General features: G+C 36.9%; 1 protein-coding gene across 3 annotated transcripts; it reads right to left on the bottom strand.

Annotated features, from left to right (window-relative positions):
• Nucleotides 1-16,052: 16,052 nt before the first annotated feature.
• Nucleotides 16,053-26,262, bottom strand: TSK (tetratricopeptide repeat (TPR)-containing protein). 3 transcript variants are annotated; one of them, XM_048116847.2, is made up of 19 exons: nucleotides 25,891-26,262; nucleotides 24,881-25,678; nucleotides 24,435-24,611; nucleotides 24,118-24,209; nucleotides 23,681-23,779; nucleotides 23,034-23,506; nucleotides 22,914-22,948; nucleotides 22,581-22,832; nucleotides 22,090-22,234; nucleotides 21,554-21,676; nucleotides 20,882-20,982; nucleotides 20,615-20,738; nucleotides 20,329-20,441; nucleotides 18,675-18,786; nucleotides 18,395-18,499; nucleotides 18,237-18,303; nucleotides 18,033-18,153; nucleotides 17,512-17,685; nucleotides 16,053-16,788 (listed from the first exon to the last, which is right to left on the bottom strand). In XM_048116847.2, exons 1-19 carry the CDS (start codon nucleotides 26,176-26,178, stop codon nucleotides 16,123-16,125), a joined length of 4,065 nt encoding a protein of 1,354 aa, XP_047972804.2. In that variant the 5' UTR covers nucleotides 26,179-26,262; the 3' UTR covers nucleotides 16,053-16,122. The 3 variants fall into 3 exon arrangements, with proteins under 3 accessions (XP_047972804.2, XP_047972803.2, XP_047972801.2); XM_048116846.2 differs by having other exon boundaries at nucleotides 16,054-16,788; nucleotides 21,554-21,673; nucleotides 22,090-22,237; nucleotides 25,891-26,261; XM_048116844.2 differs by having other exon boundaries at nucleotides 16,054-16,788; nucleotides 22,090-22,237; nucleotides 25,891-26,261.
• Nucleotides 26,263-26,498: the final 236 nt, after the last annotated feature.

Below are 26,498 nucleotides of genomic sequence, written 5' to 3' on the forward strand. Positions count from 1 at the left end.
ATGTCACGTCTCGTCGAGACGAGATGGAGGCTGCATCGCCGTCTCGATGCGGTCTCGTCTCTTCGAGACGTGATGCGGATGCTATTAGGGACAAAATCTAGTGACAGAGGGAATATTTTATATTGGTATAAAAATTTTGAAGTTTGAATAAATAGCATAGTTTCATTTACATTTAATATATTTTGTCACATATATTTAAACGTTGTAAGCTTTTTACCTAGTGAATACAAAACATGAAATAATAATGAAATTTTTTATACCAAATGTGAAAAAATATTGAAACATTTTGTATCTCATGTGAGCATAATTTAATATTATTTAAATAAAATTGACTATAAATATTAGAAATGTGAATGAAACTGGTTGTACTATTATTATGCAAATCTTAAAATTTTGTATCAACATGAAATAATACTAAAATATTTTGTATGAATACTATGTTTGTCTCTAAACAAGGATAGTGAATTGAGTTAGATAATGATGTGAAGAGTCAAATTAAGGTGTCGAAAGGGTTTGCTCATGACCAGCCAATGGGAAAATTAAGGGGCTAGGTTTGGTTGGATTGATTTTGGTTAATCCGTTTGTAACACACTATAATTAGGCCTTTTTTAACGCACAATGTGCATGAGCCCTAATCTGTTATAAACCCCGCCTAACCAAGGACCAGCGTTGACCCAAGATGACTCACTCAAAAAAAACTGTCATTTTATTTAAAGTAAATAGTCATTTGTAGAGGGAGTTATAACCGGAACCACTAGTTCTGATTCTGAAAGAGGGAAGCGTCCACTGTTTAGGAATCGCCAGTTCCAATTGTAAAGAGAGATCCGTAACTGGTAATATATTTGACGGTTTCGGTTTCGGTTTCGGTTCGAAATCGCCAATTTTTGGTGGTTTTTTTAAATGTTTTTAAAAATCATTTTGTACGTTCTAAATATGTAATTATAACTTATAAAATATATTTGAACAAGATAACATGCAAATTAAATTGAGTTGGAGTGGTACAATGTACAATTTACAAGTGTTAGACTACCAACATAGTTTTAAAAAAAAACAAAATGGGGAAAAAAGAAAAAAAAATTAAAAGTATTTCAACTTAAACTTTTAAAGTTAGACTATTCAAATATAAGTTGAGTTGCCTCCGTATCCACAATTTAGAGGAATCAAAGCCTACAGAATTCTCGTATACCTGACTTACTTATTCGAATCAAATGTGTTCGCCGACAACTGCCTCACAGTCATTGTGTATCACGATCATCGTCATCGGGTCCTATCTAATCATCGTCATCGGTGAACTCTCTGTCATCATTCTCTGCGCGAGTGTCCCAATTTGGCTCTTGTTGTCTGCTTTCTCCCAATATCGAGTAACGCAGTACTTCCATGTTTTGTGCAGAGAGTCAGCTCCTTTTGCCATCTAAGACACAACCATCAATGCTAAAATCTTGCTCAACATTGACAGTGGAAGTGGGAACGTCAAAATCTCATTGGCCATTTTTGCGCGTATGTGAAACTCTTCCTCATACGTTGACCACCAATGAAAGACATTGATTTGTTGGTTAGGAAGACCTACATCTTAGAGAGCGCAAACATATCTAATTCACTAGTAGCTTTAGTTTTAGAGTTTTAGTAGTACTGTTTTATAGATCTTGTAATTATTTTGCTACATTGGATCTACCAAATAGTTATGTGGCGAATCCAATACATGAGAGGACAAGAGTCGAGACTATACTTTTTTTTTAATAGAAATAAAGATGTTTAATAAGTCCTAAACATGTAGCTTAACATGAAATTGCAGATCAAACCCGGAAAATAAGCACAAACATAAAAACCAAACAACTAAATGCGATCAAACCCTAAAATTACTGAAGCTTGGGCTTCTTTGAAGGAGCGCCATCGTCGTCATCTGCACCGCTGTTCTCGGCTTTCGCCGACGGGCCAGTCTCGCCACCATCCTTGACTTCCGGCAGGGCAGCCTCGTCTTCATCCTTCACCACCCCTGATGGGCCAGCATCCTTCACCACCCCTAATGGACCAGCTCCAGCAGTGGGTGGCCCCATTCTCTGGTAGGAATTCTCATTGCATGTGCCTTCTCCTCCTTGTAGATAGACAAAAAGAGTCCTAAAGCCCTCTCCATGGCACCTTCTACGTAAAGATCCGGTGGGATATTGTTCATTTTTTTCCAAACCTAATCGAACCAAGTGTAGAAATTAGCGGCGGATGGATGATCTGGAGGCAAAGAGTTGGATGGGGCGCAGGTTGGTCATCTATGACCTCCTCCGCGTCCACGACCTCCACATTGTTGCTAGCCTGACCTTCGTCGGGGCCAACATGGCTGCCCTGATCGACAGCGGCCTTTCATTGTTACTAATCTGGCCGGAAAGGGGTGTTGGGACTACTGCAGGGGAAGACAAGGAAAACAAACAAATCCTTAACGGATCTATTTAGGTGATTATGCATTCGATTCCAATTTCATGCAATAAACATAGATCTATAGATATAACACATCAAAAACACATAATCATGCAATTCGATGTAGATTTGATCGTTATCTCTTGATCCGTCAAAGCATCGTAGTTGCTAGCTGCACCACCCGGAGATCCTTGGTTTATCGACCACGAATCTTCTGTACTATTCCCTTGTCCTTGATCACTCATCCGTGTGGGCGGATCTTGAATAATCAATAATAGTCTTGAAGAGATTTAGGGAAAACCAATCACAAACTCGATATTGTCTTGATCTAATCCTATGAATTAGGATAGCACAAGAACAAAACAAAAACCCTAATTCTCCCACGTGCCAAGGCACAAAAATCAAGGCAAGGGGAGAGAGAGAGAGCCGGAGACGGCTACTAGGGTTTAGGGGGGAAGAGTGTTGTGTTGAATGGTGTTCTAGGCTTTTCCATACTCCTCACTATTTATAATAGACTTAATGGGCTATAAGGGGATCCATGGAATGATTTAAGTGTTGGGCTCACCCATTAAATAAATTACTAATTAAATCAAATGACCCATGATTTAATATATTATCAGTGAATATTATTTTGTTCCACTAAAGAATAATATTCCACTCCCACTTAAATCACCAAATTACAAATAACTTGGGTCCATTTTATTTTATAATATTTCCCGCGTTTAAGATTATCTTGATCCATCAATTTAATTCTTTCTTCTGCTATATGACTTGAATTAAATTAATTTTCCAATGAGTTTTCTAGTTTGAAACTTTATTTATTATTCATGGAATAAATTCCAACTGCGCATATTTCAAAATAATAAATTCATTTTTCAAACACCTCTTTGGGGATCACCCTTTTAGGGATTTAATCAGACCACACTGGGCAAGCGAATTCTATGAAATAATATTCCAATACCTTCATGTTATTCAATTACTACCACCCAAGATATCATGAACTTGTATTACATACGAACTCTCACATATTGATAAGTCAAAGTGGCGTATGACTGAATAAACAATATTGATATTAATACCATAGACTAGAAAATACTAAACTTTCTGAAATATATTCTTACAGTAGATAGCAATAAAGAATACATTTCGTATTAGATCCTTTTAGTGCTTTACCACACCGGTGTTACTAATCTCTTCTTAGGTAAGAGAGAATTATCACAAACACCGCAACCATACCAATAGGTAGCCAAAGCCTATCTAGGTTGTGAATACGTTTTTCTTCTTACTAGATCTGGCCAAGTCCCCTACTGGAAAACTCATGAGGAGATTCATCGAATTTCCCTACTTGACCTTCTTAGTAAAAAGCCTTAGACTTGTTTATCATATTTCAATAATAAACTATTATATTATATTATTTATTCTCATGATTAGGTAAACAAGTGGACGTGGCGTTTCTCGTATACATGCACAAGCTGACTGTACAAAGGCATGTACACTCGAAGCATCTTTTAGTATACAAATCCCAACAAAGGGGCCTTGGTTGTTGCCCTGACAGAAGGCGGCAGCTGGGAGAAGACCAGAAGCGGCGTCAGATAAGAGGCCGGAGACAGTGGCAGGGAGGTGGCCGGGGACAGTGGCTGGGCTGAGGGAGTCGAGACTATACTTGGTGAAAACTATTATACCGAGTTTCATATTCCACAAAGAAAGTACTAAATGAGTTATCTAACCTATGTTCGCTTTCTACTAAGTTTGGGAGTCTTAGCTCGAAAATTTGGGGCGTGAGGGGTGGGGAAATATACCGAAACATCGGAATACCGGAAACATGGGCTTCTTTGAAGGAGCGTCATCGTCGTCATCTGCTGGAGCTGGCCCATTAGGGGTGGTGAAGGATGCTAGCCCATCAGGGGTGGTGAAGGATGAAGACGAGGCTGCCCTGCCGGAAGTCAAGGATGGTGCCGAGACTGGCCCGTCGGCGAAAGCCGAGGACAGCGGTGCAGATGACGACAATGGCGCTCCTTCAAAGAAGCCCAAGCTTCAGTAATTTTAGAGTTTGATCGTGTTTAGTTGTTTGGTTTTTATGTTTGTTCTTATTTTCCAGGTTTGATCTGCAATTTCATGTTAAGCTACATGTTTCCGGTATTCCGGTGTTTCGGTATAATAGATATAAAGATGCTTAATAAGTCCTAAACATGTAGCTTAACATGAAATTGCAGATCAAACCCGGAAAATAACCACGAACATAAAAACCAAACAACTAAACACGATCAAACCCTAAAATTACTGAAGCTTGGGCTTCTTTGAAGGAGCGCCATCGTCGTCATCTGCTGGAGCTGGCCCATTAGGGGTGGTGAAGGATGCTGGCCCATCAGGGGTGGTGAAGGATGAAGACGAGGCTGCCCTGCCGGAAGTCAAGGATGGTGCCGAGACTGGCCCGTCGGCGAAAGCCGAGGACAGCGGTGCAGATGACGACAATGGCGCTCCTTCAAAGAAGCCCAAGCTTCAGTAATTTTAGAGTTTGATCGTGTTTAGTTGTTTGGTTTTTATGTTTGTTCTTATTTTCCAGGTTTGATCTGCAATTTCATGTTAAGCTACATGTTTCCGGTATTCCGGTGTTTCGGTATAATAGATATAAAGATGCTTAATAAGTCCTAAACATGTAGCTTAACATGAAATTGCAGATCAAACCCGGAAAATAACCACGAACATAAAAACCAAACAACTAAACACGATCAAACCCTAAAATTACTGAAGCTTGGGCTTCTTTGAAGGAGCGCCATCGTCGTCATCTGCTGGAGCTGGCCCATTAGGGGTGGTGAAGGATGCTGGCCCATCAGGGGTGGTGAAGGATGAAGACGAGGCTGCCCTGCCGGAAGTCAAGGATGGTGGCGAGACTGGCCCGTCGGCGAAAGCCGAGGACAGCGGTGCAGATGACGACAATGGCGCTCCTTCAAAGAAGCCCAAGCTTCAGTAATTTTAGAGTTTGATCGTGTTTAGTTGTTTGGTTTTTATGTTTGTTCTTATTTTCCGGGTTTGATCTGCAATTTCATGTTAAGCTACATGTTTCCGATATTCCGGTGTTTCGGTATAATAGATATAAAGATGCTTAATAAGTCCTAAATATGTAGCTTAACATGAAATTGCAGATCAAACCCGGAAAATAAGCACGAACATAAAAACCAAACAACTAAACACGATCAAACCCTAAAATTACTGAAGCTTGGGCTTCTTTGAAGGAGCGCCATCGTCGTCATCTGCTGGAGCTGGCCCATTAGGGGTGGTGAAGGATGCTGGCCCATCAGGGGTGGTGAAGGATGAAGACGAGGCTGCCCTGCCGGAAGTCAAGGATGGTGGCGAGACTGGCCCGTCGGCGAAAGCCGAGAACAGCGGTGCAGATGACGACGATGGCGCTCCTTCAAAGAAGCCCAAGCTTCAGTAATTTTAGAGTTTGATCGTGTTTAGTTGTTTGGTTTTTATGTTTGTTCTTATTTTCCGGGTTTGATCTGCAATTTCATGTTAAGCTACATGTTTCCGATATTCCGGTGTTTCGGTATAATAGATATAAAGATGCTTAATAAGTCCTAAATATGTAGCTTAACATGAAATTGCAGATCAAACCCGGAAAATAAGCACGAACATAAAAACCAAACAACTAAACACGATCAAACCCTAAAATTACTGAAGCTTGGGCTTCTTTGAAGGAGCGCCATCGTCGTCATCTGCTGGAGCTGGCCCATTAGGGGTGGTGAAGGATGCTGGCCCATCAGGGGTGGTGAAGGATGAAGACGAGGCTGCCCTGCCGGAAGTCAAGGATGGTGGCGAGACTGGCCCGTCGGCGAAAGCCGAGAACAGCGGTGCAGATGACGACGATGGCGCTCCTTCAAAGAAGCCCAAGCTTAAGTAATTTTAGGGTTTGATCGTGTTTAGTTGTTTGGTTTTTATGTTTGTGCTCATTTTCCGGGTTCGATCTGCAATTTCATGTTAAGCTACATGTTTAGGACTTATTAAGCATCTTTATTTCTATTAAACAAAAGCATCTTTATTTTCCGGGGACAGTGGCTGGGCTGAGGGAGTCGAGACTATACTTGGTGAAAACTATTATACCGAGTTTCATATTCCGCAAAGAAAGTACTAGATGAGTTATCTAACCTATGTTCGCTTTCTACTAAGTTTGGGAGTCTTAGCTCGAAAATTTGGGGCGTGAGGGGCGTGAGGGGTGGGGAATTATACCGAAACACCGGAATACCGGATTTATCGTATCGAAAAAATACCAAAAATACCGATTTTTCGATGTACCATAGTTTTTGGTACACAGTATTAGATTTCCTATACCGAATCATCGATATATACCGACGCTTCGATATTCCGCGGTATACCGATTGATTATTACATATATAAACATATATATAGGGGTGATGTATTCATTCTCAACAAGTGAAACACTTGCTATCTATTGGATCTTGTGATCTACTCCCTCCGTCCGCCATTAGGAGTCTCATTTATGGGCGGCACGGGTTTTAAGAAATGTTAAGAAAAATGAATGAAAAAAAGTTAGTGGAATAGGGGTCCCACTTGCATATATTAGTTTTAAATGAAATGTGAATGGAATGTGTTAGTGAAAGGTGGGACCCTGTTACCATTTATGGTAAAAGTGAATCGGGACTCTTATTCGCGGACGGACTAAAATGGAAAAACAGGACTCCTATTCGCGGACGGAAGGAGTAACAGTTAGATTAATGTCACGTGTCATCTAATAAAGAAGATTATTAGTCTAATAATGTAACTTAACTAATAATGTACTATTTTAGTAAAATAATGTAGCATTTTAGTATAATAATATAACTTGACTAATAATGTACCATTTTAGTCTAATATGTAGCTTATCACAACCATCCAATTCAATGATCCAAGGGTTGTGATCTGTTTGATGCTTAAAACTAATGAGGTAGTAGTACCTTAATGTTCCCCATATATATATTTATGTTATATTTATACTAAAATTTAAAAAGAATGAATGTATAAAAAAGATTTGATTGTGGTGAAGTTTAATTGTTTGGACTTTTTGAAGTAGTTGAACACTAGAATTGTTTTTTTGACTATTTTGGGTATAATAGATTTTTTTCCGATATAACAGGCAAAACGGTATGTCGTACCGCATTTCGGTATACCGCAAAAGTACTGTATACCGAAAACACGATATGGTACGGTATCAAAAACTGCCTTACCGAATTCCAGGTATACCGAACTCCGATATACCGAAAAATTTGGTACGGTATCGGTATGGTGTTTTGTCATACCGGAACTCTCGGTACGATAAACGGTATGACACTCACATTACGGCATACCGTACCGAACGACCCCTGTGTGACCGCCCAGTAAAACAATGCCACGTGTGGGGGGGAGGACGCATGTCTCACTGGCTCGCCCGATGAGCCAATGAGTTTTTTTCTCGCCTGTTGTGCATGCTCTAAATGGAATCACACTTCACGAACTCATTACACCCACATTTTTTAGTATAAAATTAATATATACTGGTACAAAATAGGATACACATTACACTAACTTTTTTACCCATTTTCTTCATAATGTGAAAGAATTTTTTAAAGTTTGTATCAAATCAAAGTATACCATTTATTCACGGAAGAAATGAAATATAAAGTATAATTAGACTATAAATTATTTAAATCAAAGAAAAGAAAAGAAACTTATTGGCTCGTGTCATGTGTTATACTCCCTCCGTTCATCATTAGGAGTCTCATTTCTTTGCGACACGGATTTTAAAAAATGTTAAGAAAAGTAAGTGGAAAAAAGTTAGTGGAACAAGAGTCCCACGTGTATATATTAGTTTTAAATGAAATGTGAGTGGAATGAGTTAGTGGAAGGTAACACCATATTACCATTTATGGTAAAAGTGAACCGGGACTCCTACTCGCGGACGGGAGAGTATGTATTTCTCTATTATCGAGAATGTGGGTACAAAATCATAACGTTATTATAGAGAATATACAAAGTTCTACATAATTTTCTCACCTTTCTAAAAAGTATGAATATTTTGGTCTAGCACTGTTTTTAGGTTTGACTAGTGGAGATACCTTCGAGCTAATGTATTGAGATAATACTACTCCCTTCATTCCTGAAAAGTATGAATATTTGGTTCGGTACGAGTTTTAATATATAGTTGGTAAAGTAAGATAGAGTGATAAATGGCATTAATGGATAATAGGCTTCACATCATTAGTAGTGCACTGTAATAGGGATGTCAATTGGGCTAACCCGCTCGGGTTCGGGCCAATCCACTCGGATTATCGGGCTTCTTGGGTGCTGGTTATTTGGGTTGCAAATTTTTTGGGTTATAATTTTTCGGCCCTAATCTTAAATCTTCGGGTTTCGAGCTAACCCACGGGATATTCGAATCAAAAGTGATCATATGTGTTAGGAGTACTTTCTATCCAATCCAATATTCTAACTTATAAAAAAACAGATTATCGCAAATAGTAAAGTATTATCAAAGTGGTCAAGTGAAAAAAAATAATAATAATTGAAAATTGAAACAAAATACATAAACATATTGCTTAATTAGTAGCACACGTGAATCTGACTACAATTAAATGGAAATCTTGCATTTCAAAGGAGTTGAAATTGTATACCACCTAAAATATAAATTCTAAGTAGTTAACAAAAGATACTATCTCGTCTCATAAAAATACGAAAATGGAAATTGCACATATTTCTATGGGACGAATGGAGTAGTATATATAGTAGTATGTCAAAAAATAAACTCTATGGAGTTGAATGACATTCTACTACATCAATAGCTTTTGAAGCTTCAACTAGATCATTGTCTTCGAGAGGAAAGACATAATGTAGCGTTTAATATGAGTATATATTAATAACATATATACCATATATACTTCATATCAATGCTACGTTTAATATTGATATTACCATATATACTTCATATAAGTATATATCCAAAATTTTAATTATATTTTTATTTTAAATGCTCAATCCATGCAGGGGCTAACCTGCAACCCACTCGGGCCAGCGCACATAACCCGCTGACCTGAACGGGTCAGCCCGTGTAACCCGATTCTGCATTTGGGTTGCGATTTTTCGGGCTTAACCCTATGATTTTACCAGGTATTTTGAGTCGATCTGCGGGTTTCAGGCTAGATTAACATCCCTAAGTGTAATGATATAATAATTTGAAATAAAAGATGTGTAGGAATAATATATTTTCTAACTATTTCAAAATTAGAAATTTCATATTTTTCAATGACAGACTAATAACAAAATAGTTCATACTTTTCCGTAACGGAATGAATAGTATTTAATACAGTATATTCTTATACATAACATTCTTTAATATTTATGTCACATTCATTTACAACTAATAATCATATTATTTTTCATTTTGACCTAACTAAAAAAAATTAGTCTTCTTCTATTTCTGATAATATGACACATTATTTTTTCGCATTCTCTTTCTTATTTTTTTCTGTATCCTATTTATTCACTTTCTGCCACTATTCAATCGTTTTTTCATATTGCTCATTATTATGATTATTGATGGTCGAATATGTTTCTAAAGTCTTGTATCCATTTTTTTCTACTTTTTTCCAAAACGTTGGTATTTATAAAACTTGATTGAATTTATTCATGTAAATATGACGGTGTGCTTTCCATTGAAAATTATGGACACGACAGTCAAAACAAAAAGGAAAAGAAGAAAGGGGAAAAATTATCACCTCTCTTAAAAGAGTTAAAGGTGAAGAGCGCCCACTAGCATATTAATAAGTGTCTCTTTTTGCTTTTTCTTGATTTATGATTGTGATAATATGATTATGTACTATAAATCGTGAACAATAAATAAGATTCCCATATTATGTGAAATCATTCACACTCAGATTATTATGAATACTCAAAATTCGTAAACTTTGTTGATTTAGTAGAGTATAATACTACTCCATATATTGGGCTATTTATTACGAGTGGACACGTACGCCAAAGATCTGATCAATTAATTAATTATCAGATATTCATATAGCACGGAATACATGAGTTAATTATGACTATTGGATAATTAGCGTACCAAAAATAATTAATTGTTTCGATAATTTGTTGCTCATTATCTGATAATGTTCATAAATTATTACTACTACTTAGTAGTATAATATTTATGACTTCAAAGCCAGGGGCCTCGGGCCACACGGCCCAGCGATTTAAAAAAGTTTGTAGAAATATTTTTGTAATTCAAGGGTGATAGTATAATATAAAATAATTTAATTATTTCTTTTCTCTTTTTTTATCTTACTAATAATATAATAAAACTCGTATTATTTTAAAAGTTTTGACTTAATGAATCGTTTTAAGAAATATTCCAATTTTATCAAAGTTTCATCTTTATCTGTTAATGGATCTATTCATGCAATCTCAATAATTATCCAAAATAAAAATGAAATTGATTTTCAAAAATCGAAGTAATATCAGTGAGTTCTTTAATTTTTTTTTTATTTTGAACTCTCTTTTTTAAGCATGTACTACTAGTACTATGCTACAGTTTAATTTCCGTGATTCTTGTTCACCTAATTCTGATTTTGTAAGTAAATGAACAATAAGAAAAAATATTACTATTTGAACAGCTATGTTAACATAGTTTTCAATACTATTGACATTTTGTTGCCCGGATTTCGTTATTTCCATTTTCAAGACTTCAGTCTGGAAAATTAATAAATTTTGTATTCCAAATGTAGGACTCCTATTTTCTACAAATATTGATTATAACTATAATATCTTTACCCTTTTAATTTCTCAAATTTTAAAACCAAAATAATGAACAAACACAAACACAATTCCTTTTTCTGCAATAAATTCCAACCCAAAAAAAAAAAGAGTATGAGAAAAAGGCATTACGTGCACACACTGCAAAACAAGATTGCCACCTTACCTGCAATAAATTGCTGGAATCTGTCCTATGAATATATATGATGGAAATCAAAACTGTACAAAAAAATCCCAAATGATTGATCATGCCATATTGGCACAGTAAATCATCATGAGAAATAAAAGTAGTGGTCATAAAAAAGAGTATATTTTAATTTCATGTATATATAATGCCTTGTCCACATACACAATACGTACGCCTAGTATACAAAATATGTACATACATAGCAACAAAACTGGATCATCACTCAAAGTCAAAATTTATCCTACCGAATTAATTAATCAATTAACCATCGGCTTGCTTTGGATCCAAACAAAGAGACTCAAAATCATAACATTACTTCAACATATATAAAATAAATCCTAAGGTTCAAGAAAACCCTTGTAGACTTGTAGTGTATTGTAACCAAAGCTCAAAAAAAAGTTAATAATAAAAAAAAAAGGAAGCATGTACATTAATAGGAGGCCTAATTTAGGGAGATCTCCAGCTTTGCAAGCCAAGATCATTGTGCTTTCTTGAAGGAGCAGAGGCAGGGATCCATCTCTTTGGCATGAAATTCAAGAAATGGCCGCTTGAATTTGGCTTCACTTTGAATGCATTCACTGATCTTGATGATGCGTTGCAATGGCCAAGTGCCAAGATCAACAACACTAGCACCCTCTTCCACCTATTCATTTTGATGAGATTTTTGGTTTGGGCTAATTGGGAGTTTCTATTTAACAAACATGGATGGTTTGTTTGCACAATCTATGCATGTGTGTCTACTAGAGAGAGAGAGAGAGGGATTGGTTTGAAGTTTGAATAAATGGAGAAAAAAGGAGTCCTTGTTTCTTGTAAAAGATAGAGAGAGTTGGAGAAAAGCTAGCTTTTTGAATGAGTCTAACTGGCTGATTACTACATGGAGGAAATAGGGGCATGAATGAAATGATTAAGAGAAATGGGAAGGTGATAGAAAATATATGAATTTGAAAAGGTCTTTTTAATTTTCTTTATCAAATAAAGAAAGGGAGGTATGGTATGTGACTATGTGTATGTGTTTGTGATGCTATGGTTAGGTATTTAGGGGTGTGTTATGTTTATGGTCCCAGTCATATTAATGGCCAACCAAGGTATTGGCCACTGTTGATTTAGGTCCCTATAATAGGGAAGATTGTCTCCCTTTTTTTTTCTCTCTTGCCACTTTTCAACTATTTATATTGTTTTTCTTTATTTGATAATCTATATGAATAGACATGATCCAGAGTGATCCTCTTTTATTATAGAATATTGCTTTGGACATGTAGTACAATTCTTGATTGCTTCAACATTAGTTGTTCCGAATGACCATTAAATACCACTACTCCATTATTCATACTATATTTTTTTATTTAATTAAATTAAATTATTGGATTATTGCATTTACGCATTCTCCCTGCCTTATGGCCCATTGGGCGCCTTTAACTCGGACTTGTGCTCACAGTCGTGTCCTCACTCAGACCGCTCGATCCTCCGTTGGATGTGCTCTTTGACTGCTCTAGTCCGGCCCGATCCTCGTTGTCCGGCCACTTTTCACAAGCATGCACCTTCAATTCACCCGAACTATGAGGGTTGAGGACCTTGAATGCCCATATGATATTTTGTACTGTAAATTTAATTGTATTGGGTAAATTAAAATCAAGATTTTAATACTTTGATTCTTAAAAAATCCGTGCATAGTCAAAATGGATTATTAATTCTGACCATTGCGACATCGCTTGTTGGTTTGGCTTTGAAAATATTGTTTTAAAAGTTTTATGTATTGAACGCATTAAATAGTTTAGTACTATAATGAAAGAAGTAGAATAGTGAGTGCATATATATTTATAGAGGATAGGGGGATGGTCAATAAACGTACAATTTTGAAAGGACTGCTTTGGGTTACATAGAAATACTATAGAAGTACTGCTACAGAAGCCTCCTCTTTATATCAGGAAACAAGCTGCCCCATGCCCAAATTTTTCATTCCTGTGTTGCTGATGTTATGATTTATAAAATCTATGCAACCATAAACATGCAAAATCGTCACTTTCATAAAAATATGCATTATAGTAGTAAGTAGTATGTAGCCATGTTTGCATTAATGACCTACTCCTATTTTTAATTTCTTAGATGTGTACGTCTGTGCATTGTTATTTTTTTATTAGATCATTTTTCCTAGTGGTAAGTGTCGAGTAACATGTGGCCGGTGTTAGTCTCTAATAGGCATAGTTTAGAGATAACATGATTCTATTTTAAATTTTATGATTAGTAAAACTACAAAAGTAATGTAAATGGAAGCTGACTTAATCGCATTTAATTGATTTCTTTCTTATTGCTATTCTAAATGATCTGTTTTATTTTTCCTTAGTTTAGTAATGTGATCTTCGATACTCAACTTACAAAAGTGTGGAATCTATTGCAGTAGATCGTCTATCTTTAAAAATATTCATTCTTTGCAAAGAACATCTCATGTCCAAATGCATCATTCAAGTATTTCACATTTCGAAGAACATCTTCAAAATATTTTCTCATGTGTGCGACGCATATTATCTTCCTCTGTCAGTCAATATTGCTCCTTCATCAATTTTAGTCCATGATTCATCGCAATTGTTCGATAAGTTGTCTTAAAATTAAACATCTATGTCAAAACAAAGATGTAAAATCTATTCTTTTAGTAGAAATTTTTCTTGTCACGATCCATTCTTACATACTCCCTCCATCCCATAATAAGAATCACATCTGTCATTTTGGTCTGTCCCATAATAAGAGTCACACTTTATTTAGTTAGTATGTCCTACATTTCACCAATTGATCACTTCACTCATATTTTATTATAAAATCAATATTAAAAAGTGGATCGCATATTCGACTAACTTTTACAACCTATTATATTTTACATTTCTTTTAATAAAATCTTTGCCACAATAAGAATGACTCTTATTATGGGTCGGAGTTAATAATTTTTTTAAAAGAAAACTAAAGCTAGAACAACAAATTACTTGTCAAAGATTAAAAAGCACATCCTCATACCAACTCCAGCATCAGATTAAATAAAAATAAACAACACATACAATTCGATCAAGAGCCTTGCTACCAAGGGTGATGGCCTAACACCTAACACCTAGTCTTATAAGCCTATAGACCACCCCCACCCCACCCCTTCCCTTCCATTTTTCAACATAGAAACAGCCCCCACTCCCCGCCCCACCCACCTAACACCTACTCTAGCCTCTAGCTTCATTATTCCGTATCAAAAAAAATGCATGGTGATATCGCTGCATTGCATAATACTGTAGATTATATATGTCCCAAATGGCACATTTATAGCAAAGTTGGAAATATCAATTTTTCCTTACAGTGAGTTGGGGCGGATATTCACAATTTAATAGTGATGTGACCTAGTAAATTAATACTCCCTCCTTCCCTAGATAAGCGAGACGCTTGTTTTTCGCACTCATTTTGAGAAAATAATGTATTACATAGTTAGAGTGTAAAGAAAGTAAAATCAGAGAGAGAATTGTTGTTCATTTTTGTCATTTCAGTCCGTCCGTAAAATATTATCCACTTTGCTTTTTTTGCATTTTTGATAAATGGAGCTCAATTTCTATTAACTCATTACACTCACATTCTATTATAAAACTAATAGTGTTATATAAATATTGAACTCATATTTCACTAACTTTTCTACTCACTTTTCTTCACAGTTTTTAAAACCTGTGTTGAATCAAACACGGACAACATTTTGCGGACAGAACGAGGAATAAAGATAAACATTCAAATTAAAGTTTGAGGTGTTATTTCTTTGCTTTTAAGTTGTGTCATTTTATTAAGTATAATATAATAGTAGTACCAATTTTGGATCGAATTATCACTATTCTTTATAAGTTGCGTAAAATACGATAGCTAATAGATCGTCACATTTTTTAAACTATTAACTCCTAGTCCTTACCCACATTCTGACGTACTACTATATAGTAGTAATTTTCCATTATCATTTATCTGCATGCGAGATAGAAAACTATGAGAACCATCCTCTCATCTAAGTTCTAAAACGCTAGAAAATTATTTTCTTCTCAAAATGTCAATTGGGCCTGAATTAGAGTTGGCGACCGCATACATTCTTCAATTAGTAATTAGCATTTAATTTATTGAAACTCGAAAAAGTCATCAAATTGTGACAAAATTACTCTGCAAGCGCCACCCGGTCGGGTCGGGTCCAACTCGATCTCCCCCTGGTGCGACTCACCCGATCGGGTCCAACGGCCTCTACCCGCTTTTACACTATCATTCCTTCTGGCCCGCTGACACTTCCACCTGGATTACTCCATATCTGACATTTGAGAAACATAATGTTCTCGCCCTAATACGTGGTCATTTGTATCATTTCCGCTGCTTCTCCATTGTTTTAATTATTTCTATTTACCCTATGGAAATAAACCCGAAGCAAAGTGTATTGCAGGATGCCTGGCTGCCTTCCCCTTCTTTTCATTCTCCCAAAAAGCAATTGTTTTTTATTGGTTGCATGCAATTAGATCTTCATTCATATCCTCAGCATGGTTTCCTCTACGGCGTACTTCATGGGTGGGAATCTTCGCTTCATCGGAAATTTGGATGTTATCGAAACCTAGGGGCATGGGCGGATCGAAATGGAAGGGACAAGGCATGAAATTATTCTTTAAACATTTTGCTATTGAAATTTATTGAACATAAATGATTGTAAAAATTGACTCTCAATTGAATATTCTCATACATATGAATGTGATAGGGGTCTGCCCATCTCAAATCTTTCTGCAGCAAGGCTTAATGCCGCAGCACGTGCTTCCCTGCACTGAGTAGTGGACCGTCTTTCCATCAACATGTCTCTGACTCAAACCAGCTCTAGTTCCTGAGGACCATGCTGAAAATAGAACATCGCTGACTTCCTGAGAGAACCCATTACCACTAAGATCCAATACTTTTAACGATCTTGCCATTTTAACAGAAGAAGAAAGCTGCTGCATGGGCCAACTTTCTTGATGAAGAATCATGTTCGGGGATGCGTGCTTGCTACTTTCTCCAGGACCAGATGATGTAGCTCGCGGCTCTTCTAGCCCATCTTCACTGTCAGCAACTTCGAGCTGGTTTTCGCTTGGGTCTAAGGCAGACATATCTTGAGGCAGAGCATCAACTAGCTCCGGTGAAGCAACTTTCAACGGGTCGGGATCGGTTTTGGCTGCTGGTGAAGAGTTATACCCTTTTTCTGACGGTCTGCAGTTGATTGTTAGAGCTTCAGCTTCATTTGGATTGATATTGTCAGCCAGGTTGAGTTCTTCAAGAGTGCGATTCCCGGATAGGGCTTGAAGCATGTGAATGACACCTTCAAGACCTAGTTCACATTTGCAGACCACCAGAACCCTTAAACAAGACTGCGGATTGCGGAGTAAGGATGACAATTCATTGCTTCCCTGTGTTGGTCATTCACTCCAGAATCGTTAATACAAGAGGAGTAACCCAAATACTAAGAAAAACATATATTGTAGGAATGCTACAACTGTATATTAGTCAATCCATTTACATATGTTACAGAATATACACGAAGCTAATTTTCTTTCCTTGTAAATACATACAAAACTGCTTTATAACTTCAATAATACTCCTTACAAATGATTACACAAATATAGCTATAGAACAATTGCATCAAAACAACATCTTAGGAGCTTGCGTTAACAGTGAGTTTTATCAAAACTAGCTCTAAGATACACTAAAGCTTCAAAAAGTTGAACTGGGGAAAAGGCCAGGGGCAAGCTATCTAGATCATAAGAGCACTTTCCTAGGATTTTGTGGGGAATTTGTAGCAACATTTAAAAACCTAGGCATGTAAAGTATCCACCACCATCACAGAAGACAGGCAGATGGCCAAGGTCAGAAATAAAATACTTACAGAGGTCAGTTCATGTTGAACGAAAGTTGCGAATCCGGTAATCATTAAGTTTTATTCAAATTTCACAAGAGACAATGAGGTGCAAGAATGATATTAGCTGGTAATTTATCCAAGATTACCTTATTCACAAATAAAATTCAATGACAATACCTCTTTTCCTGATGTTTATGTCATTATGTGATCAGCTATTAAACATCAACTGGCATTCCGAAATAAACCCAAGCCAATAACTCAACTGAAAGGATACCTCTTTCATGATTGGATTTCCACCAAGATTCAATTCAAGAATACCACAAACCAAGGATGCTTCATCTTTGAGACCAACAATGTAGTCACAAGTAAGTGCACAATTTGATAGATCTAGCCTGACCAGTTCCTGAGTGTCCTTGGATAATGGTTTGATCAACTGTAATGCACCTTCCTGAAAGCATCCTCAAATTATTAGATTATGCATAAAGGTCAGTATCACAGTGAAACACCCATAACAAATTATGGAATACTATTATGGCCTGCAGAAGGTTCAGTCTAGCAAATTAAACCTAGCCAAACTTCATTGATGACGAGGTAAAACAAATGGTCTAGGCAAGGATTACAGAGTTTGGTCACAAAGATAAAAGGTCAAAGAGATTTCTTTTAACTTTTATTACAGAGAGCAATTGCATAAATTTATAAAGATGCATTAATTGCGAAGCATGAAAACACATTAATTATAAAATTAATAAATGATAGTTCCTGTAACCTGACACATAAAATGGATGAGTAACTCACAGTTCCAATGTTAGTATGTCCCAGTAGCAACCCAGACAAGCAACAATCCATGGCAAGTTGGCAAAGGCTATCAACTACTGGCTTGCTGAGCTTTATCCCATTTAGACTGAGCACTTGAAACCTAAAAATACCATATCGTTTGTTATCTGCATCAGACAATTTATAAAATACAAGAAAGTGGGAATGAGTAGATAAGCAACGTACGAGTTGGTGGCACTGAGTTTTTTCAGAAGATTAATTACTGCATTGCCAGATACAGGGTGATTGTGTCCTGTTGAGCAATATAGAGTTTTCAAGTTTTTGTTCAGTTAAGTAAATCATAAAGGTGTGATGAAGCCATCAATTTCGTATATAGAACCTACCTATAAAGAGATGCGTAAGTGCCGATTCAGAATCCAAAGATTCAGCAACTTTTTGAATTGTTCTTGATGTAACAGAACAGTTCTCTATGTTCAAACTATAAAGAGCTGCAAAAACAGAATTCACGTATGACTAATGGAGGATATAAGAATCTCTACAAATCAGGCGAAATCTTTAGCATTCAGATTTAAGATATGTTTATTTGAGACATCAGAACTCAGGTATCTTCTCAAAACATGAAAACCCCAGTCAAAGACGATCTTACTATAATACTGATTTCACCTTTGCAGTTTCGGAGGATGGTTGAGATGTAAGAAGCACAAGCATCAGTCAAAGGGTTTCCAGATACATTGAGAACTTCCAGTCGTGCATAGAGCACGTGGCATTCACAAATCTGCGAAGGAAATGGGCAATAGGTTTAAGGGAAACACATAGAACTGATGAAATAGCCTGCCAACAACATAAAAAAAACTAGATTCCAACAAAACAATTCCATGGAGAATAATTTTCAGGTAAGGTTTAGCAGTAACATAGCTGATAGGATCCTAGCTTCGGTTATTTGGCAGCCAAAAGGACAGCACGTGGTCTCAGCTCAAGACAAGATCATGGCGCAAGAAGACCCTCGAGATTCGGATGATGCGGTCAAACTTATTGGCTACCTGAAGGCCGAAGTCGCAGCGTTATGAAGGTGAGATATTCTCGGAGGAATGAACAGGTGCAGACGTTCCGTTTGGAGAAATCTGGAATGGGTGAGGTGCACAGGGCCAAGGAGTATGTGTTGGCTGAGAGATATGACTGAAAAGTTTAGAAGCTTTGGAGTCTTATCTTATTTTGGTTTCTTTAATTTTTTAATTATAGCTTCTGTAAGTTTGTAATAAAGATGAGTATAACTAGGACATATCTCCTTAAGATATCAGAGCTTGGAAGACCTTTGAGACTTGTTTTGTCTATAGATAGGCCTAGGTAATGTTTGAAGAGTAAAGTCCATTTCGATCCCTCTACATGGCCGGGTTTTTTTAAGTCCTAAACTATGTGTTATCATCGTTTGGGACCTGTACAATATGACTCTGGTCATGTTAGGTCATTTTTAGACAGCCATTAAAATTTTAATGGTCTCATAGTTGCGGACCATAACCAATTTACACATATGTTTAGGAGCAAAAGTGGACTTTACTCATTGGTGGTCTCGCACACCGCCTGAAACAACCGCAAACATACTGTTTAGGACACAAATCCAAAAAAAGGTCATATGTTGACGACCAAAAATAGACTCTAGTCATTTTTGAATTATATAAGTCGTTTATTTTTATAATATTTTATGCAAGTTCTTGAGTGTAACTCTTGAATTTTCTTTGTTATGATTCTTGTATAAAAGTGTTCAATTCATAATAATTTTATCAACTTATTAAACAAACTTTCATCGCTCACCGCCACCATTCCCCCCTTGTTCATTGCCATCCGAAGCTCCAAGACGTTAAGTTATCAGTTCAACGTTTCCTGTCTGAGTGCAGAAGCTTCCAGCCCATATTCTGTTACGCAGGCTGACTGTTCGTAGATAGAACACGCCCACCGTTCAATCAAATTCCAGTTTGTATATGTGGGTTTTAAACCTCAGAAATCAGCTTTCATTGTTCACCCGACCTGCCATGAGGAAGATTCTTGGGCTACGTTCCTAGTCTCCTAACGAGGATTGTGATCAATTGCTGTAAGATGATTACATCAAATCAAGTGCTTCTAACAGTAGCCTATAACAATGTCTAGGAATTTTGAAGTATAAGCATTCTGAAATGACTTTCCCTTTTTGTTTAAAAGAGTAAGAGGCAGCTTTAAAGAAAGGTGACAGGTTTTGGTGCATGAGCATACAGATGTGTTCGCTAAACCATTTGAAATACGTAAAAAATCCTGAATATTTGTTTGATAGTAAGAAATTCAAGACCTGAAACAAAGCAGCTGGACCAAGACAATTGTTGTGCAGATTCAATATAAGACCACCATAATTTTGTCCTGATGACATGAACACTTGTCTGAGGTTCTCAACAGTGAGATTTCCTGCAAAGGTATATTTCCAATTACAGTAAAACATAAGTTTTTTAACAAAAATATTTTCAGTGCCCAACAACGTGCATCATAACATTTTTTTGGCACTTTATTTATAAAAATGAAGATCAGGTATTCTTTTGGCAATGTCCAAAGATTATAGATCAAGCACAGATCTCATTTACCTAATAGATTATGAGACAGGTCCAAGCCTGCAAGTGTTTTGTGCATTTGCAGAGCATTCAACAACGGTGCTACTGATACATCTCGCAATTGGCAATCAGACACTAAAATTTCATCCTCCGATACCTAATAAAGAGTTAATAAAGAAACTGGTAATATTGGCTTATTTGTTTAATTTTATCTAGATCAGCAAAATCAAATGCTCATTTCATCAACCCGCCCCCGCCTCCGCTCCCCTTTATTTGAAAAAAAATGAATGTAAAGGTTACCTCTAAGTTGTACAATCTCCGCAGCACTTCCAGATTAGGCTGTTCAGATAGTAACTCACAGCAGTCTATGTACAGTTTCATCACAATTTTTGGTACCATAACTGATTAAAATGGGATGGGACATAAAAGATCAGACACTTGTTATAGCACTAAGACAATTACAAAAGGATGAGAACTTTTGTCTAAGGTTCGGTTTAAAACTATTCTGTGCACATTAGACCATGCAAAAGCATTCAAATGATTTATTCGAGTCACAAGATACTAGCACCAATTGTGCACTATGATATTTACTATCAGATACAATCTGTAAGGAGTTCTGAATTAGAATTTAGAACAAGCTCGAGCAAGCTCTTATCGTGGTCAGGATGAACTTTAAACCCATATTAGGTGAGCAAATGAGGTGTATTAGGTAACACCTATACTTTTTTCCTATTAATAAGGACATTATTATAATCTGATTATTGGACCATCGGCATAATGGCATATATGTATCTATGAGTAATGGTCATGCTCTAAGATGTATAATTGTTTAAACTCTTTCCAATTTAATTAGGCTTGCAATGCATAGCAACATTTGATCCAGACAAGGAATATGTGAGGGCAATAGATGAATGAAATGAAAAGGAACCAGACAAAATGCAGGAAACAGTTATTTTGAGCCTAAAGATTTACCACCAACAGAAACCTCGACACAGATCTTCTCTGGAGCAAGGTTGTTAAAGTTGTATAATGTTTCCATAGATCCAAGAATTTTCTCACCACACTGCATATGTTGAATTACTGGCACCAGTCCTGCTGATATGAAACCAAACAGGATATAAGCAGCCTATTTAAGCGAATCCTCAACCTATGGAACAAAAACTGTGATATAGCAATAATTATTTCAACAACTGCACACATAAAAGTTGGTTATGCGAGTAGTAAAATGGTTCTCATGCACAGGCTTATAGTATTGTCCTTTCTGACAATTAGAACCTTCATCTTTCTGGATAATTGGCATAAAATTTTCAAACATCAAATATTTCAGATAATAAGTACATTTATCGAACAAGCTGTGCCTTTGACTGGATGACATACAAAGAAGTTACTAACATAAAGCAGGATCAAAAGACAGGGCTTTCGCTTACCATAGACCCAACATTATAATATATGGTCATACAGAAAATGTAAGAAATTAAACTAAAATCAAACCAAGATTTTGTCTGTACCTCTTGACCTCTTTTCTTGTGAGAGCTGTAAATAATAAAAGCATGCCAAATCAACCTTCATCTGCTCTATGTTGAGTTTACCATCAATTAGATACATGTTTGGGTCCATGTATACCAATTCTTGATCAATTTTAAACAAGATATGCTGCTGCAACACAGTATCCAAGTGACAACAATTAGTTAGAAGGATGCATTTGTAACACTCCAAGAACAGCTCATTGTTATAATCAACAGCCTAACCCTCTAGACATAACATTCACCAATTACGCATTACATGTACATTTATTAATGGTCCTCTCATGAGATACAAAAACGCCATTTGCTATGAGAATCCGGAATTTTGAAATTCAGTCTAGGTCCATAATTTTAAACATTGAAAACGTAAAAAAGATGTAACTGTTTATTATCACAAATTTACAGCCAAAAAACATGGAGTGAGTATAGAAAAAAAGGAAAATAAGCAAATTTCACATTTTTCTTAGGATACTCACACAAGATTCATCAGAACAAACATGTCGACCCTTGGAGATTTCATTTTGCAATAAGTTGGAGGAACCAATGGAGAAGCTGTTTATGTTTCTGTGAGTTTTTGAATCGCCTACATCAGCACAGGATCCAGTTATTCTAGAATCATTGGCGTGGTTGGATTTAGAACCATTGGATTTGTGTGAGGAGGTGCTATGCTGAAGATTGGCAGGAATAGATTCATCAACTGTGCATCTCGAAGCAACAGGTGAAACATCCTATAGAACACCAGAACTAATATTTGAGGTTTGATCAACTGAGAGAACGAAGATATTGATTCAGTTGTAAGAGTTTATTACCTGGACTTGAAGAGAGGGAGCATCCTTTTTGTTCACTGCAACCGAAGGGACAAGATAAATATTTTTTCTCTAATAGATGACTTAAGATTAAAATAAACATGACCACTCCACGAGGCTTACGTTCATCAGAAGTTGCAATGCCTTCCACGAAACACCTGCTACTTATTCTGTCTGAGCGAATGTTATCATCATTTTCTCCTTCATCGTCAGACAGAATGATGCGTACACGCTTTCGGTTAACTGTAAGACTACCAGAGGATCTGGATAAGCTCCTTGCAGGAGATCCACATGGAATGGAAGAAGCAACAGGTGTACTTCCACAAGTGGGTTTTTTTTTTCTCTTGCCTTTTGTAGATCTAAGTAGGGACATCAAAGTAATATCTTCCTCCGATTCATCGCAAGTGTCATAAGATTTTACTTCATGAGCATTGGCTTTATGTTCTTTTGGTGAAAAGCTACCATCAGACCCATCATCTGCTGATAGGTTATCCAACTCTGTTTGTGTCTCGGAACAGAAATCACCTGGAGAACCTCCTGGATGGATCTCAGCATCTTTGGATTGCTTTAATTTGTCAATTAAAATTTTTGCCGACCTGGAAACAAGCCATAGATTATTGAACACTCACATATTAGCTGAAGGGAAGGTTGCATTTGCAATAGGCAATCTTAAATACACATCAAGGCATAGCATATTCCCAGTGAAGTTTTTTCTAACGCTGACTAGGACTTGTGTCCAAAGTTGCAAAATAGGTAGCAGAACAATTTACCTTGCCTCGTCAGCATCATCAAAGCGAATCATGTGGCTGTAGTGCATATTTTCTAGGGCAGACAGCTGCAATGAAGATAAGTTTCCTTTAACAGCAATCCTGTCATAAAGAATAACAATCTTCAGCAGAAATGAAAGATTTACCTTTTAGTTACAAATCTTTCATTGTTAGGTGGAAATATTGTAACCAAAATATTTCGAATATTCTGTTCAGCCTGCTTAACATGTCAAGGACATTTAGTTCCGATATGTAAAAGCACGCCAGCGAAAATGTGAAAAATAAGGCTAGCTACCAAAGGAGAATGAAGCAATTGCAAGTAACTGATTGCTTTGGTGAGGCTACAATTGTCAGCAGCTTAAATCCAGTAAATTAATAGGTAACACCTCACAACTAGATATCTCCAAAGGCAATAGGGAATTTTTCTTTAAGATAATTACCTGTAACCCTCTCTACATGCGTCCAAAGCACCTGAGTAATCCCCAGTGCAGTCCAAAACATCCCCGATGTTTATCTTTGCCAGTGCTTGCCCCTGATGGCAATATTGTTTTGAGAACAAGTGCCAAAAGACAGTTCAATTAGGTTGCTCTAGTTATTCAGATTCAGTAAAAGCTTCATTCATGTACTAATCATTAGAATCAAAACCTAATTCACAATCATTGTACAATAAAAGAATGGAAGAATTGCAAGTTTAGTTTGCAGACTCCACACTGGAAAAATGAAGCTACTAATTCATAGGCATCACAAATCAAATCACCTCCAAGTTTCCAATCAAACGGTAAGATTCCCAGGCTTTTTGATACCATTTAAGAGCTTTACTGAATCTCCGGAGCTTCTGGTATGACTCCCCAACAACCAGAAATGAATCACTAAGTTTCTCCTTGTCACAAAGGTCATTTGCTATCCTCTTCTTCCTTTTACCATATTCACCAAGCTAAGAACAATTAAACATTTAAATATTAAAGACAGAACCATATATTAAGGATTATTGCTAGGATGAAAAAATTGAGAAGTAAAGGCAATATCCCTTTCACTGTTTATTTCAATAAAGGTTATTTTTCTCCACTCTGAAAAAGCTTCTGTTTTCAAGTAGGCTACAATGTTGTAACACAATCAGGACTAAAAGGTGATCATACTATTCGTTATGAAAACATTTGATGCATAAATGATGACAGTGAATTAAGAGTGACCATAGCAACATACTTTTAGCCAAGCAAAGATCGTCCTGGATTTCTCGACAAGGCAATCAAGGGAAGAATTCTGTTTCAGTAGAAATTTCCGTTCGCTCTCTGTTCCTCTGGCCATTTCTGTATTCCTTTCGAGCTTCTTAAGGTTTAACTCTTCAGTTCTTATTTCACTCATCACTCGCATTGCTTCTCTTACAGTTGTGATATTTTGATGTATTTGTTCAGTCAGCGCAACCTCATCTTCCAATGTCCTTGCCAGTTCAAGCGCCTTTTTATAAGATGCAAGGGCTTCTTCATAACTTTGATTTCTGTAATGCAGCTCCCCGTGATTAATATAACCTTTCGCTTCCCCTTGACAGTGTCCAATCCGCTTGCAGATAACAATATCCTTTTTAATGTGATCACGTGCTTTTTCCCATTTCCTCAGCTCCATGTAAACATTTCCGAGGTTGTGGTGGAGCCTACTGCGTGTAGCATCACCCTCAGGGACTTCTTCTTCCTGACATATCTCCAATCCTTCTGTAAGAATCTTCTCTGCTGCATTCAAGTTGTCAAGATCAATTTCAAGCATTCCAAGGTTATTATGGGCATCAATGTACTCCTTTACAAAAGAAACTTTCTCGGAATTCGACTTCTTCTTTATAGTTTGTGCAAGTTCCATGGATAGTTCAAAATACTTCTTGGCATTCCGAATAGACAAGTGGTCATCGTCGGACTTCAAAAACATTTCATGGTAAGTTCGTCCGAGCTGCGTGCTAGCTCTTTGTTGCTCAATGAGGTCATCTTCATCCTTGGCAAGATCGAAATGCTTTTTCTGCCAAAATAGTAAGAAGAAAAACAAAATTATACTATCACCTAATTCTAATGTCAAATAACAGATTAAAATTAATCCCCGTTAGAAAATGCCCAAAATCAAAAGCGAGATATACAAGCAAACCATCACTTGTATAAACACCATTCAACAAGAAGCAAACTCAGCAAACTTAAACAAGGCAAAAAAGGAATTTTGCATCGCTCTTGAAATACCTGAAATTTTAGGGCTTCTTCGTAATCGCCGAGACGGAGGTGGAGCTCGCCGAGGGACTGACACGTGGCGAGCAGCTGCTTATGGGGCAGGTACCTAATGGAGACCTCGTAGTCCTTGCGCAGCCACCGGAGAGCCTCCACGTACTCGCCGCGATTCTTGTGCAAGTCGCCGATGAAGTTCGCCCAACGCGCCTCCTCCTGGCGATTCCCCTCCGCCTCCGCCGCCTTGTAAGCCCGCTTCGCAACAATCAGCTGCTGCTGCTGGCTCGACTCCTCTTTTCGACGCATTTTGCTGGAGAATCGTGATCAATGACTTGTATTCTGATTGCCAATTCGGTCGGCGGATTGTATTCTAGAGTGAGGGAAGGAGGAGTATTTGTCAAGTGAAATTTTCCCGCCAACTATTTTTAGATTTTTGTTTTTGTGTTTATGTGCCCCAATGAGAAAATCTTACTCCCTCCTACCCCAAAAATTATGAAATTTGAATTCGACACGAATTTAAATAAGTAAAGAAAAAAGTAAGAGGAAAAAAGGGTAGTGAAAATAATGTTAGTGGAAGGTGTGGTCCACATTATTATACTCTTTCCGTCCCACAAAAGATGTCACAC

The sequence above is a fragment of the Salvia hispanica genome, chromosome 3 (genome assembly GCF_029641045.1).
Source record: "Salvia hispanica isolate PSC_SH4W2 chromosome 3, Shi_PSC_v1, whole genome shotgun sequence".
Classification (NCBI taxonomy): Eukaryota; Viridiplantae; Streptophyta; class Magnoliopsida; order Lamiales; family Lamiaceae; genus Salvia; species Salvia hispanica.